The sequence below is a fragment of the Cryptomeria japonica genome, chromosome 9 (assembly GCF_030272615.1).
Source record: "Cryptomeria japonica chromosome 9, Sugi_1.0, whole genome shotgun sequence".
Classification (NCBI taxonomy): domain Eukaryota; kingdom Viridiplantae; phylum Streptophyta; class Pinopsida; order Cupressales; family Cupressaceae; genus Cryptomeria; species Cryptomeria japonica.
Genome location: NC_081413.1, coordinates 126,673,370 through 126,689,166, shown reverse-complemented (window position 1 = coordinate 126,689,166; position 15,797 = coordinate 126,673,370). Strand labels below are relative to the sequence as shown.

Sequence of the window (15,797 nt, the reverse complement as noted above, 5' to 3'; positions counted from 1 at the left end):
AAGCATTAGATTTCAGAGAGAATATCAAAACATTAAAAACAGTTGCCTAAACCGTTGCCACACACTCTTCATCACTCAGAAAAAAAACGGCTTCAAAGAACAAGTAGTTGTTTCACACAACTCCCTGAATATGGATCGACAGTCCAAATGGAATATGTCACAGAACTTGCAACACTTGGCAAGGGCACAACACCTTGAAATCAACGGCACTGAAATTCTGCACACAACAAAAAGACCTCCACAGATATGACAGGAAAAGCGACCAATACACCAGCACACCAGGTATATAAAGAAAGACGTTTTCTGAGTCCATAAAAGGATGCAAAGAGCAGTTCGCACACAAAATTAGCAGAGAAATCAATGATTAACTAAGCTCTGAATAATACGGCAGAGAATAAAACGGTTCTTATGCCTGCTATTTCCAGCACAAAATACAGACAGGCACCCAGTCTGCCACCAGGAATGAAACTGACGACAGAGAGGACAAACCTGCTCACTGTCGAACTCCTGTTTCAACTGCCACTAAGGACACTAAGAAATCTAGACTTGCCACTTGTCAAGAAATGAACAACATACAAACTCAGGAAAGTGCAGAGATCACACTAAACACAACTGGCTCGAATTGACATCAATGACTAAATGCAACATCAAGTTTGCATTTTTGCTCCAAAGCCGAGTTTTCTCCTCTAGAGTGCGATAAGTTGTTTAAATGACAAAAGGAAGAAAGAGGTTCGATGAAAATCATTTTAACTTTGCATGTCTACCTCTAATTGCCAAAATCTCCCTTAGCCAGCTAGGGGTGAAAGTTGAAAATAAGGAGAGGGCATTTTAAAATACAGAAGTTCATGTTCGCATTTTTACTTAGTACCGCCATGTTTCACTTTCTCTCCATTAAAGCAGTGAAGGCGAGCAAGTAAAGAAAGAGAGGGAAAGTTTGACAGGTGTTGAGCAAGGCATTTTCTGCATACTGCCCTTTATCCGCTGCCATTCACCCTTAGAGGGCATCCACGTGCTGTGCGATTAAGGAAAGGGGGGCATTTTGAAATAGCATTTTGTTTTACCTCTCACTCGCCAAGGTTTTGTTCACGCATAAGTCACACCAATAGGAGGGTTCAAAGAAAGAGGCGTATTCCAGGCATTTCCCCAAAACTCCACGTATGCATCGAATCATTGAAATTTTAATGAAAGAGTTCCTTTTTCCAACATGTGATAGATGCCATTTTTTAAATCTAAGGTGTACATGCAATTTTATATGCAAATTTTAAAATCAAACCCTAGGCCAAATGGGCGCTGCCAAAATCCAAATTTATGCCCAAAATTTCAAAAACTTTAAACTTGGGAAAATTTCGAGGATGTTAGCTGAAACTGAAACTTCAAAACATTTCCCAGTGATCCTTCAAATGCCAAAAATCTCCCTATGTTTTTGGAGAACAAAGTTAAAACTTAAAATGCCTCAAGGAAACGATCCCTAAATGGCCAAATTGTGCTCAAGCCATTAAACTTTAAACTTAAATTGTGCTCAAAATTCAAATTTCTAGCCATGCAACAAAATTTTGAAAGCAAGGACAACGCATCATAACAACCTTTTCAATTTCATGCCTCTATGCTGATTATCCCATGATTTCGCTGCAAACGCCGTTATTGGGCACCACTAACCACTTTTACATTTTGAATCCGCCTTGTAATTTGCGTCCAAGTGTGCGAGGTAAATGCCTCCCAAGGTGGCATAATCCTCCAAAGGACCTAATGCACCAGGGACGTCCCAGGCACCCAAGGTTGACAACCCCTGCAAGTTTGAGAAATTGAAGTATCGATATCAAGGAGTGATACGAGAATCAAAGGTCCAAAGTAACTGGGAGAATGTACGCGACACTAATTTTGGACATGTTGATATTCAACATTTCAAAGATATGGTATATGTTGTTAATGCCTACAGGAAAACAAAGAGGATGGTAGAAAGTGGAATTGCATAGGTAGTAGGTTTCCCACAAGCTATCCAAATAGGATGGACAACAGGGTGGTACTTGCAAATAGGATGGTAATGGCTGATTTCACCCCAGAGGCCATTGGAGAGGCATTCGACATCCCATTCCACGACGATGCAATTGTGGTGGCAATGGAAGAGGCCCAGGCAATGTATGACACTAATCCCAATAAGTACAAAGGGAAGATCAATGAAAATTGGTTTAAGGAGAAGAGAGCCCCTAGCACGAGGATCCTCAAGAAGGTCTACAGGAGTGAATTCAGTGAGGAGTATTGAGACATGATCACTTTACTCAGCCGAGTCATGGGACTCCCTCACTCCAATCTGTTTGAGGAATGGATGTATTACTTTGTAGAGCCAGTCTTTGTAGGAAAGCTCAATTTTGATTGGGCTCGAATCATCAATGATAACAATCATACACAACTAATCCATCTCGCAGAGAAGAAATACTTCATAATGTCTTCCTACTTGGTATACATGTTTGCAAGACACCCTAAACCATCGAGATTGATTCGCCCAAGTGAAATTGGAAACGAGCCAAATCAGGTGAAAGTATATGGCTGTTACCCTCAACTACATTACAACATAAAGTAGAGGGAGAAAAACAACATAGCCTATGCAGTGGGCCAATATGAGTGCATTAATGATGCATTCACCATGCACATGGTCAGGACAAAGCAAGAAGGATTGCATCAAAGGCTATCTAAACAACCCATCGCACTGATATGGAAGTACGGAACGTGGTTCATCCAATTTCCCCGATTCTCCTACTTGAGAATTTTAGGTTTCGAAGGCTCTCCTTACAGGGTCCCACGATACCCTACAGATAGGATGATTCTCTTGGAGGTTGCTAGGCAAGTACATGTAGTCGGGCAAGTCCTTAGCGACAAGATGTCAGGGGTCACATTCCCAATGGTCATAGGGGACAATGACATGTATTTTAAGACTCCCGCACAAGCTGAGCAATCAAGCAAGGAGTTGGCATCCTATTGCCTACAAGAGCACCCCTTCAAGAATAACTTCCACCCTACTAGATTGGGAAGGAAGGCTTATGGTAGGCATTATAAGAGTGAAATGAATATAGAGGATTATTGGGCCAACTGCATGGATGACTTTGAGGTTCGTCGGTGGGAACGTTCAAGGCTTAATGTGCATCAAATCAGGACTTTCGAGTATGCCCAAGCCCCATATCTGCTAGTCGACTATGGGGATTGCCTGCAGTACCATAACTATGAAGCGGTAAAGGACCACCCACCTTCAATCAACTAGTCTCAAGACTCGGTCATCGATTTGGAGACCATAATGGAAGGCCCTAGGAGACTTACAGATGCTTGGCTATATCAGCAGATTCAGAAGTTGACCCATGATGGGACACAATTCACCTACAACCCAATGGGAGGCTTTGAGTCTCACTCATCAGAAGAGGAAGAGGCATCGAGTGCTACAAAGGAAGAAGAGATTGAGAGGAGGCCTGAAAAGAAGAGAAAGAAGGTGAAGGCTAGTAAAGGAAATCAAACATCAAAGAGGTCTAGGAAGGATAAGAGCCAGTCACTTGAGGCTCTTGTGCGAGGAATGATAACAATAAGGAGGTCGTCTGCTACCACTTCGCCAAAAGATCCTAATCCAGCAAAGGGTGAGATCGAGCTAGAGTGTTAACCTACCCCTCACACATAACAAAATGATTCAACTGTTGTTGAAGCAATCGATTCATAGTAGCCTAATGTGCAAGAGAAAGAGATGCAGATCATTGATCTAGATGGGCCTGAGAATCAAATTGAATAATGAGAGATACGGCCCAATGATGAGGATGGCAGGCAAGATGCGGAACAGGAAAAGACAAAGAAGGCAAGTGACAAAGATGATGAGGTCATTGAAAGGAATGAAGAGGAAAACAAAAATGAAGAGCTCCATGGAATTGATGAACAACACGTACTTGAGGTCACTCAACAATTGCTAAGTGAGGTTGGAGAGAACTCAGCTATAGGCAAAGATCAGGATACAGATCCAAATCAGCCATTTTCCATGACTGATCAGCCACAGATAGATAGTGAATCTGCTGAAGCATCAGGAGAGAAAGGCAGGGAGTTAGCAATCACTTCAGGATAGACTGTCCCTCATGAATGGTTACAATACCGAGCCCAAACTATAAGCTTAGAGGATCTATTCTCTCGAATAGGAGAGCCTCAAACTAAAGGGAAAAAGAAACCAAAGACATACTCCAAGGTTACCAAAGATGCTCAGAAAAACCGAATGGTGCACATTGTTGCCCCACCCGAAGGCAAGTCCACATAGGAGGTCACATTGGCTGATTACAATATTATGTCTATCCCAATGGGAAAGGCTACTAAAAGTCAGGAGATGGAGAAATTCAAGGATTCTATGGATATAATGTTAGGCTAGCTGGAAAGAATGATTGTTGAGAGAGATGTATAAGGCACGTGTTGAGCAAGACAAGGGCTACATGGATCATCTATTGAAACCACTACAACCTATTGAAGAGGCCTAAGTTCCTCTAGCGACGCTAGCACAAAAGACAACCGCCGAATTTGAAAGGATGAGACCTTTGGACAAGGTGATGCAGGAGTGGTTCGAAGAGGTGACAAATATGGGAGATCAGACACTCCAGGGTTTGACCTTTTTGGAGTATGAAATAGATCGGACCACCCAGCAAATATCATCCACCAAGGATGGGCTCGATAAATTAAGAGAGGTGGTTGATAACTCACTTCCAGTCATGACAGCCTTATTCTAGACATTCTCCAAGATCCCTACAAGCCGGCAGATCATTGAACCCCATGATTCAGCACCTTCGCAAGTTGGTACCAAACTATGCGGTTAAAAAGGGACCACGTGGACCTCTTTGATGATGCATGGGAGGACTCCGAGAACACCTTAGCACGTATTGGGACTAATTGTACACAACTCCTGCAAAAGTTTGTTGGCGATTGGAGGCCTAAGATGAAATATAATGAGCTGAAATTACGTTGGAAAGGCCGGCTAAAAAATAATGAGGGGCTCCCTACACCAGGAATGATATGGTAGTGGCCAGTGAGCTGCATTTGACAACGGGAGAGTATGAGACCAACAGAGAAGATTGGGAGTTGGAGCTGCAAAGGGTAACAAGTCATTATGTTCCGAATCAACTGTGTAGCTACACCCCCTGGACCGGAGATAAGGGTAATTGGCATAAGGTTCCAAGAATATGTTTGGGCAAAGTGAGCTGCAAGCTGGGACATTTGGAAAAAGTACCTAAATGAGGAAAGTGATTTTTTATTGTAAGAGTGGAAAATATCTACTTTGGGATGATAAAAAGTGCATTCCCAAAGTTAGTTATTTCTCCCCAACTACCAAAGTACAATTTCAGTTTTTGAGCTCCGTGCAATGCACTTTTGGGGGGGATAGCTTTATGGTTGTTAGTTGGTTAGTTAGTTGGGAGGTATGCTCCTTATTAACTAGGCATGGGTAGTCATGTTTTTTCGAATGAATCTGGGCCACTTGTTTTGTTTAATCTTGGCCATTCATCAAAGTTTTGGAATTCTATTTAAAGGGACTGGTTTTCCCTTATTTTTTGGGGGGTAAGAAATCCCCAATTGTTGCAAAAACTCTGCAAAAATATTTGCAGGTTTAATGGAATCTCAAGCTGTACATGTTTCCTGTGAGTCCATGGTTTTTTCTTCCTCATTTAAATTTCTGTAGCGCATTTTGTTTACAAGTAGTGTATTTGGGAAAATATTTAATAGGGATTTTAAGTTCATACCATTAAGGATTGACTGATTATAATCCCCCTGCATGGTTAATCTAAACATATCCATGTATTTAGTGCGGCTGTTAAACACTTTTATGAATGCATATTTTGGATTCAGCATTAGTGTTTAAAAGTTTGAAAATCTAACTTTCCTCTGAATATTGCACCAAATTCTACTAAGTTGTGTTCAACTGGCTAGTTGGATTATGGTAATTATAAGATTCCCGTCTATTTGCCCATATGTGCTATTTTAGTTAGAGTAGTTAGTATCTCTTCCTTTCTCTCTCTCTCTTTCCTTTTTTTAATATGAAGTTACAGCCCGTTAAACAGCATCATGTGTATTGATAATCTGATGAAAGCAAGACTTGTAGAGTCTTAGGGACACCGTGTAAACTTTGAAGCTTATTCTATCCGTTAACGTAAGTCCTCCTGGTGCCTACCAGCAAGACACGTTAGCCTTTGAACCATCCCACAGTTAAGACCTGACGAATATAAACCTTGAGGTTGCAAGAGAGAATGGGATTGCCACTAAATTCTATTGTGTTGACTGAAGAGATTTGGTAGCATGACTTTAGCCACATCAACACATAGAACTGCAGGATGATGTTTTCTTTTGGGTTCTTTAGTTTCTAATTTTTACTGTTTCTTGTGTTCTCTGAAGATCTTCTCCAGATGCCTAGGGCTGGGGCCTAAATTATGGACCTAGAACATCCATTTCTACTACTGCCAGCTCAGTATGACGATGCTTTTGAGAAAGAATTTAGTAAGCTGCTGAAAATTCCTTGTATGCTCATTATATATACAAGTAGCTACAGAAACTGCAATTCAGAGTTCTGATTCTCAATATTTTCATCCAAATTAATGTCTTCCTATTCATTAATACTGACCACCTATTCTTCACCTCTTGATAAAGGCTTTCTAGTTTGCATTATCCTTGCACCTCTGGCAGTTTCTCATGAAAAAGATTTTGAATTGATTAGAAACGTCATTGAAAAAGTAGTCATGCAAAGCACTTCTGTCTAATAAGATTTCATGCTCTTAGCTCTCTAGTATCCTGATGATGGATCATGGAGTGTGATCCCAAACGTTGATGCAAAAAAATTAATACACAGTCTAATCCAGAAAGTGTAAGAACAAGCTATGGATTATGGAAATCTGATATCATTAAGATTTAAGTTCCCACAGCACATCCATGGTTGTTTTGTGACTTTAGATTGCATATCCAATAGTATCTCGTGTATAGTCTTCCTAATGTGATTCATAGTCACATACACATATGAAGAATGCCTATACATTACAAAATGAGCAAAGTGTAACACAATTAGGAATATTATGGTACTGAAATTCTCTATCCACCTCCAAAAACTCAGTAAATGGAAGTGATGGAACCAATGCTAAGATTCCCATGTGTGTATTGTCACCAGGGTCATCCTTTCCATCTCTGCCATTCAAAGTTTCGGGCCATTTCACCTGCACCTGAAATACATTTAGGCAAGATAGAATTATAGAATATTATAAGTTAGAACTTAGAACTAATATAGATGCCATGCAATGCAACTTTACTCAATCAATGCAGGAACTCAACACTTCGAGCTATGCAGTATGTCTCTTCTCCACAGTGATGGTATGTAAAAAACAGGAATTTAACACTTGAAGCTACGCAGTATGTCTCTTCTCCACAGTGATGGTATGTTAAAAACCTTAATTATCATAAACTCGCATAAGTTACTCCACTCCTATGGTTGGTACCACTTTGGTATTAGCCAACCCTATTATGGGTAGTATCTTACTTATGGCTCTAGGGTAGTATCTTCCTTGTGGCTATACACAGTGTGTTAAAATCTTGAGTGCACACAATTGTTCTTTTGAGTACCTCTTAAAATGACAGATAATACATGGGGTGCATGCTTAGATGGCATGGGCATATCTCTCAGCCATAGCTGGAATCCCTATCATCCATGCAGTTGCTTATACATCCTTCATCATGTACACATAAATATAATCATGTATAAGTTTTTGTACAAGGCCCAGTAATTAATACTCAAATGCACATGCATGCCTGCCAATAAATGACATACTTAAGATTTCCACAGAGGAGGTTGTTGTAGGAAGTGAATGTGCAATTGTAAAACAGTTCCTTACACCAGCTACGGGAAGGGCTCAAATCACCAAACGATATACCCCCCATGATGCAGAAAATTTATTCATGTCACATCTATTCATCAACCATTATACTTGTTTCCATTGCATTGCATTAGTACCACCTCTAGACTGAACCTTCTATGGATTATAGAGGGCAATGGCACAAAACATCTAAATACATTAATATCTCAAATCAGTTCCAAAATTAGCCCTGATACTTTTGAGGGAAAACATGCACTCCTATAGCTTAGATGAGTGAAATTATAACACAGATCAAAAAAGCAAAACATTTCAATTCAGTGATATTTTTGGAATGAGTTAAAAATGCCCCTAAATCACTTATCTCATTTTAACCTTGATAATTTAAAATACCTGTACAGAGGTTAGCTAGTTCCCTGAGTAGGTTGCCTATCTGGAAAACTATTGCTTATGCATCTTCCATCCAGCACAATATAGGTGTGAGCTTGCATAGTTTCTTGTTTGATATTTTAGTGTTGAATCCTTTAGTTGGAAGTAAGGGTCCTGTAGATATCATTAAATAGATTAAAGTATTCCTTTTGAAAATATACATTGTAAATTCAAAGAACTTTTCTGATGAACTGTTTTATCTGCATTTATCTGCAGTACACCAGTGGAAGGAAGGAAGAGGAGCAGACCAGGAGGCCTTAATAAAGTTTGTGGTGTGTCACCTGAGTTACAGGCTATTGTGGGTCAACCAACAATGCCTCGAACCCAGGTGTCAGACATAGTTTTAAATATTTTCAAAGACAGCTCATCTAAGGGCAATTTGGTTAGAAGTCTATTTTTAGCTACAACATGCTTGTGCTCCAGTATTCATGCTTTCTAATGTTCTTTTCTGTAGTGGATCAGATTGTGAAGCAATTATGGATGTACATTCGGGCAAATAATTTGCAAGACCCGAATAACAAGAGAAATATCATCTGCAATGATGCACTTCGTTTGGTCTTTGATACCAATTCAACTGATATGTTCCAGATGAACAAATTACTTGCTAGGCACATATGGGCAATTGATTCTGTAGATGGTAATGCTATTAACCTGGTTGCAAAATTTTTGTAAACTGAAAGAATATTTCCTCAGCAATTATTACTTTTATTCCCATGCTTTGCAGATGATTTGGAGCCAAATGCCAAAAAGATTGCAAATGTAAATGCTGCTCCCCTTATTTCACCTGCCCCAATATCTGACAGCCTTGCTTCATTTTTGGGAACTAGTGAAATTGAAAAGCCCCAGGAAGAGGTTGTGAAGCATTTATGGAATTATATCACAGAAAACAATTTACAGGTGAGTGTCTATGTTACTCAGTAAAAGGACCTGTAAAACTTGAATCTTTGCATTTGAAATGCCATAATAGGCATAAATATATAGTGGCTAAACAAATAATACATGTTGGTCAGTTATTAGTCATGCAATGTACTGCTTATGCATTAATAATGTGTGATCATGTTTTATCTCCCCACCCAATCTATCTTATCTGTGTGACATGAAAACATGGAGTCCAAAATATATGCTTGTTAACACTCTCCACCATTAAGAAATTTAATTTGCACCCATGAGATGAATCAATGAACAGCCATACAACATCTGAGGGCCCAACCTCCTCTGGCCTCCTAAATTCTGAAATTAGAAGTCCACATCCTTGTACTGCCATGAACAATCAATGGCTCTAAGAAAATATGACCCATTTGCACATGTGACTATGATGTTGATGAGTGACCAATGTCTAGTATCGGTCCACCCATCCATGATTATAAAGCAGTCCATCCTAAACCAAATTTGTCTCATCTCTCTATCACCAAACTCGCTTTAAAATATTCTTGATCAAAGAGACTAGTGCAAAGTTTATGCTTTCTAGGGGGTGAATGAGGGCCCAATAGAAATTAAATCTATGAATTTTTTTTGAAAAGGAGAATGTGCCACATGACATGGGATAGCATGGGCGAAAAAAATTGGGCAATAAAAGACTCAATTACTTATGATGATTGCAAATTGAACATAACTACAACTATCCCTGGCCTCTCACTACCACTAGTCTTCCTCTATCCTCTCATAGAAATATCACCAATACCACTAGCAACCATGCATGGCATAGCAGATTGTGTAAACTCTATTAGCAGTGGCATACCCTTAGACCTTGTTTCATGTAGTTGTATTTCTCTGTAGAAAAACCTTAAGCCCTTGTCTTGTAATGCCCAAGAGGTGACCATATACCCTAGTGTAGCTCCCTCTAACTTCTTTGTTGTAAATATAACACAACCACAATCTACTTAACCACCCCCCCCCCCCCCCCAATTTTTTCTTTTCTATCTTTATCTATAGCTATCACAAATTGGAGAAGATTTTAAACGGCCATTTGCCTAATGTTTCAAGATGGTGGAAGGGTGCTCAAGTGGGTTGTGTGGTTGTCCTAGTTCACCTCAAACGCTACCCAATTGAAACTCTTCTATTCCTTTCTTTCATTTCATGTTCATTACCATCACTGTTTTGATTAGGTAAGCACAGAAGAGGCCCAAGACCCATTACAGTTCAGCCATCAAGGCAAATGAGAGGCAAAAATAAAGGAAAAACCACCAGCAAAGTGAGAACGAGTATCACAAGGAGTGAGACTAACAAAACTAGAATCTTTTGACCGGAGCAATAACCAACGGGAAACAAAGGTGCCAACCTTGAACTAAGACTCCATTCTCACAATTGTTGAGATTTCACAAGAACCCCAAAAACTTAAACAAGCACCTTGAACTGTAACGAGAACAGCCAAGGAAGGGGCGAAAAAAGAACCCCAACACAAAGGAGGCATAAACCAGCTTCCAGTAGCAATTAAATCAGAAAGAAGAGTATAGAGACTCAAGTGAAAACCCAATCTCACAGAAGAAGAAACAGAAATGAACCCACTTAAGCAGCGGATGAGGCACTTCTGTCACTGTTGTTCCCTATGTTGCTCTATTAAAAAAATAAATGTGCAAGCTGAAAATAGAATATATATAAATACATACATACATATACATCCTTGAAATAAGGTTACACTACAGAAAAAATAAAACATGTTGACAAATCATAATCTCATACTCTTTAGAAGCTTCTCTTTGAAAAAAAATTGGACCAGCTAGAACTCCATCAAGCTACCTTGCAATCCTCGTAAAGGTGTAGCTCCTCCCAAATTGAATTTCCAAGATCTTGAATCTGCCTTCAAACTCTTGAATTATAAATCTCCCAAATTATTTGATGGCCTTACATGTCAAGCTACAAGTCTATCAAGTTGTCTCATGACCATACAAGGCTACAATTCCCAAGATCCACAAACTCCCAATCTATCAAGACAACAATCCATGTTGAGTTTCATCAACAATAAATCCTTTCCTATGTTCAAAATGTGGACTTCTTACATATGAATTTTTCAACATTATCAATATTTGGAGAAAAGAACACAAATGAAAAACTTATCTTCTCATGCAAATTACCATCTTTGAGCAAGAAGTTAGCTCAAGATAACAAAATTCTCCAACCTCTAATGCCTCCAAACCCTTCTTTAACCTCTTTACGCTCAATCCACTAAATACAACATCAAAATCTTTGAAATTTTTGTTAATTGTCACATGGATGACTTGAAAATTAGGTAACAAGAAAAATAATTCATTTGTAAGGTGTCAAGTTCAACTGAAAATGCACCTTTACAATGAAATCATTTAGGAATAACAAAAACTCCTAATTACTAAAACAATGATGAAGTGTCTTTTTAGATTGCCTCCAAGCCAACTCTACTATTCTACTCTTTTGCAATCCAATGCCTTTTGTTTAAAGAAGCAAATCCAACACTTCTATAAGCAATTTGCATTATGAAGTGAACAACACCAACTTTTCCAAGTTTGAACCTATAACATGGAGCCAAAAGAAAAAGATTTGTGCCTAAGCTATTTTAACATGCTACACACCTAAAATAAAATTTTCAAAAGCATTTTTCTAGAACTGCCAGCACAACCTTTCTTTTATCTTATGCCCATCACTTTAAAAAATTCTCTGCACAAACTTTGTTTTGACATGACTTTAAGAGATGGGGAAATAAAAACAAACCCTGATATTGTAGATTTTGTGATGTCCCCCATCCAAATCCTAATTTCTAAAACTAAACAAGCAAAAGAAAGCAAGTTATTACAAAGATATTAAGCAGTGATTACTTTACAAAATCAGTCATTTGTTTAAAGCAATGATTATATTGATAGAACAACGATCAAGTTAAGAAGGGACGCCTCGATTATGAAGAGATGCATACCGTGAGAAGGTGGTGACTCTTCATCCCTTCTTAAGGGATATATCAGGTAAATCATTGGATTGAAAAAGGGACAGGGAAGATGGAAGCGGACCTAGAATAACCAAGGGAAAGCAACCAGACGGAGAGCATTGTCTCATATATACAATACTCGCATGACAGTCCATCGGAGGCTTATGTTAATTCTAAATATTTGGTGCATGGAATTTCATTAAATGCAAAAGTCTATAGTTTTTGCCTTTGCGGAAATAATTGTGGGCAATAAATAATTGTGTCTCCTCTATTGTGATTGACAGAAGAGCTTCAGACAGGCCATTCAGATACAGTAGTAGTTCATCAATAATTACGTCTCAAATTTTATGAGAATGATACCTTGGACAGCGTATGGGTGAGAAGATACGACTTATGAAGTGGTGCAATCTGTGTTGTCTTTGAGAAGGTGCGATCCAAAGCAAATGAATTAAAATATTAACAAAACCTTAATAAGAATATGGAATGATTAAAAATGAAGGGGTGTAATTTGTTAAAATACAATGGGGAGTTGCATCTATAATAAAGAGATGCATTCTTTGAAAAAGGATTACAGCTGTTCGATTAAGTATAAGATATCATTGGTAATGAACAATGGAGGGGGTAGAGAAGTAAGAAAGAAGATATATCTAATATGCCAAAGAAGATATACGAAGAACTTCATATCAGATTCATGAAGAGAATTTGGACAGTTTTAAGGGTAAAAATAAAGAGCTCCACTATAGCAAATTTAAGACGAGAGTAGTGTTGCAAACCTATACCAGATTGGTAGATTGATAGCAATGACTGTAAAGATAAGTTCTATCTTTCGTACTATTCTTAGAAATTTTAAGTCAAATATTATAATAAAATGTTCTCGTATTTGATAAAATTATATTTATATATATATTACAGTTATCACCTTAAGTTGGAATTGTTGTCTCAGGATTAAATTAAGGAAAATCCCAAAAGGGGACATTACAGATTTGGTGTTGTGAAACGAGGAGGGGTTACAAGGCAATATTGAAAATTCAAGCCAAATCATTCTCCTTGATACAATCCCCTATTCTATTCTTCTTACTGTGTTGGGATGGACAACAACCAATGGCTCCTACTCCTATACTAACAATACTTAAGCTCTCTTGTTTGAAAAATGGTACCTGTGAACTCTTTGAAAAACCCTCGCAAAAATGAGCCTTGCGATGATTCTGTGCAATAAAATTGTGTTTTTTCCTAGTGGTGCAAGCAGAATGAGTTGATCAGAGGTCAAACATACTCTCATTCCTTTAAAGTTAAAGCATGCTATGAAATGAAGTTTTGTTATTCTCATGAGAAGAGTTGAGCACTAGAGTTGAACACAGCCCCACAAATAAACAACATTCATTCCATTAAATTCCTCATCGAATGCCTTTTTTAAACCTACTTTGCTTTTAATACAAATTCATCTCAATAGAAGAACAGACTTCCATGGAAGTCTGCAACAGAACATGACTATCCAGCATTTCTTGCACTCAAGTGTAGAATCATTCCATCTTATTTGATATCATGTTAAAAATGAAAGAGCATATAAAATGTTGAAAACAAAATCATGATTGTAGAGTAATAACACTGAATAACAATCAAAATATTAAGTTATCTGGGATACATTATAAAATATCATGCAAATTCTTATAAACCATTGCATTCTTGTACAACTTCCCCAAACAACCCTATGGGAAACTAACACACAACTACCACAAAACTAATTAAACATTTTACATTTTAATGACTAACACAAAGTAGAAAATGTAAACCTTGATTACTAACAATTCTGCCCTGCACTTCAAATAATTGGCATTTTTTTCCTCGTTAACTCTATCACTGCAATTTCTTTTTAGTGAATATGTGGTTTGCAATTGACAAGGGGCTATGCCTTTTGCATTTGAACTAAGTGTGGGGTGGGGGCCCACTACACAGGGAATCTTTTGAATTTTTAACTATAACTGGAAAAGAAAAAAAACAGTAATGATTTTTTTGGAGGGAGTATGGCCAGCCATCTCCAGGACAGCCAAACTAAATCTTTGCATCCCCTGGCCATCCCAGGGATTGCCATATGTTCCCTACATTTCTGGGCTGTCTCTAGGATATTTCCTAGCGGACTCAAGGGGTAGGGAACGATAAGCAGATGTTTTCAAGGTATGTCCACATCACCAGAATGTTCTCAGTATGAAGACACCTGCAAAAGGACAGGGGATGCATCCACATATACCCTTAACTATAAGCCTAACTATTGTATATTATGGTGCTTGCAATTTTTGTATTGAGGGTGTCCTTAAAATATTTGGATATTCTTGTTTCTACTATGTGTAAAGGTAACTTGCTTCGATAGCAAGTTAAGTATTCTCTTGGTAAATCATGTAACTATGAGACATATCTCTTGGTATATGATGTAACTACAGGATTTGTCCTTGTTTTTTGATAATATAATTTTTTTAAACTTAAGGAAAACATTTGAATATTCTTTCAGAGCTCCTAAGTAGTTCTTCATTGCGCTTTTGCTTGATCATTTCTTATGACAATTTGTATATTGCTTTTACAATTTAATTCCTTCAACTTAATTTTGATTGTGTGGCATATCTTGTAAGATGGTGTGAATTCTAAGCATGCCATCACTTGATTTTAAAAATCTAATAATGTATGATGATATTATGCAGGATATGTTGGATAAAGAAAAGGTGAATTGTGATGAAAAGCTAGAAAAGCTCTTTGACTGTGAGAATTTCCTTGAATCTGAGATGATAAAGCTGTTAGCTCCTCACTTCTCAAGAGGATAGCACTGCAAATAAAAAAGGTTGTTTGCAACCATCTGAAGCAATTATTTGGTAAATTCATGAAATTGTAATGAAGTTTCTTTGGGACATCTAATAGATTTGTTTTTCCTCATGGGGACTTACCATGCTTGAATTATGCAACAGCAATCTGTTGCTTCCTCAGAAAGGAGACTAGCACTTTGAGGTCAATCTTTATAATACTTAATAATTTTCTTAACACAGACAATTTTAGTTGTGAGATAGTTGGAGACTTGCACTTTGAGGTCAATCTTTACAATACTTAATAAATTTCTTAACACAGACAATTTTAGTTGTGAAATTGTTTTCCTTCTGTTCTGGTAACTGCATGATTGAATAACCAGGGCCTTTTTCTGTTGCTACTACTGTCTCTGATGGCATCATTTATTGCAAGTTATTGTGATTTTCTTGTATACTGGAAAAGAAAATATGAGTATGTAAATTCTAATCTTCAAATTATTTTATTGCATGCTGTGGAAGTCTTAAGAATTGGATGCTATTCATACAACATAGAGCAGTAACCTGAATTCATGCGCTCATCAATCCTCCATATAAAAATAGCTAGTCTTAAAGTGATAAAAAAGTCTGTCTTTGCATGATACTGACTATAACATAAAAGTTACTGATAAAAATACATAAATGCTGAAGAAATTATATCCATTTTCCATTTTTTATGTTGATCAAAGGTATCCTTTACAAGTATACATACAGATGACTGTTTTACACATATTGATATCTTTTACTTTTTGATGATGTTTGATCATTTGTGCGTTGATGACATGTGGTAGCTAGCATCGTTAGATC

The 15,797-nt window shown here is 37.8% G+C and overlaps 1 protein-coding gene across 1 annotated transcript in view; it reads left to right on the top strand.

Moving 5' to 3' along the window:
* Nucleotides 1-15,355, top strand: part of LOC131031398 (upstream activation factor subunit spp27) — a 39,039-nt gene extending 23,684 nt beyond the window's left edge. Inside the window, exons 2-5 of the mRNA XM_057962516.2 lie at nt 8,496-8,607; nt 8,742-8,916; nt 9,004-9,176; nt 14,859-15,355. Of these exons, the coding sequence (XP_057818499.2) occupies nt 8,496-8,607; nt 8,742-8,916; nt 9,004-9,176; nt 14,859-14,978 (580 nt within the window). The 3' untranslated portion in view covers nt 14,979-15,355. The remainder of the gene's footprint in view (nt 1-8,495; nt 8,608-8,741; nt 8,917-9,003; nt 9,177-14,858) is intronic.
* The last annotated feature ends 442 nt before the right edge of the window (nt 15,356-15,797 follow it).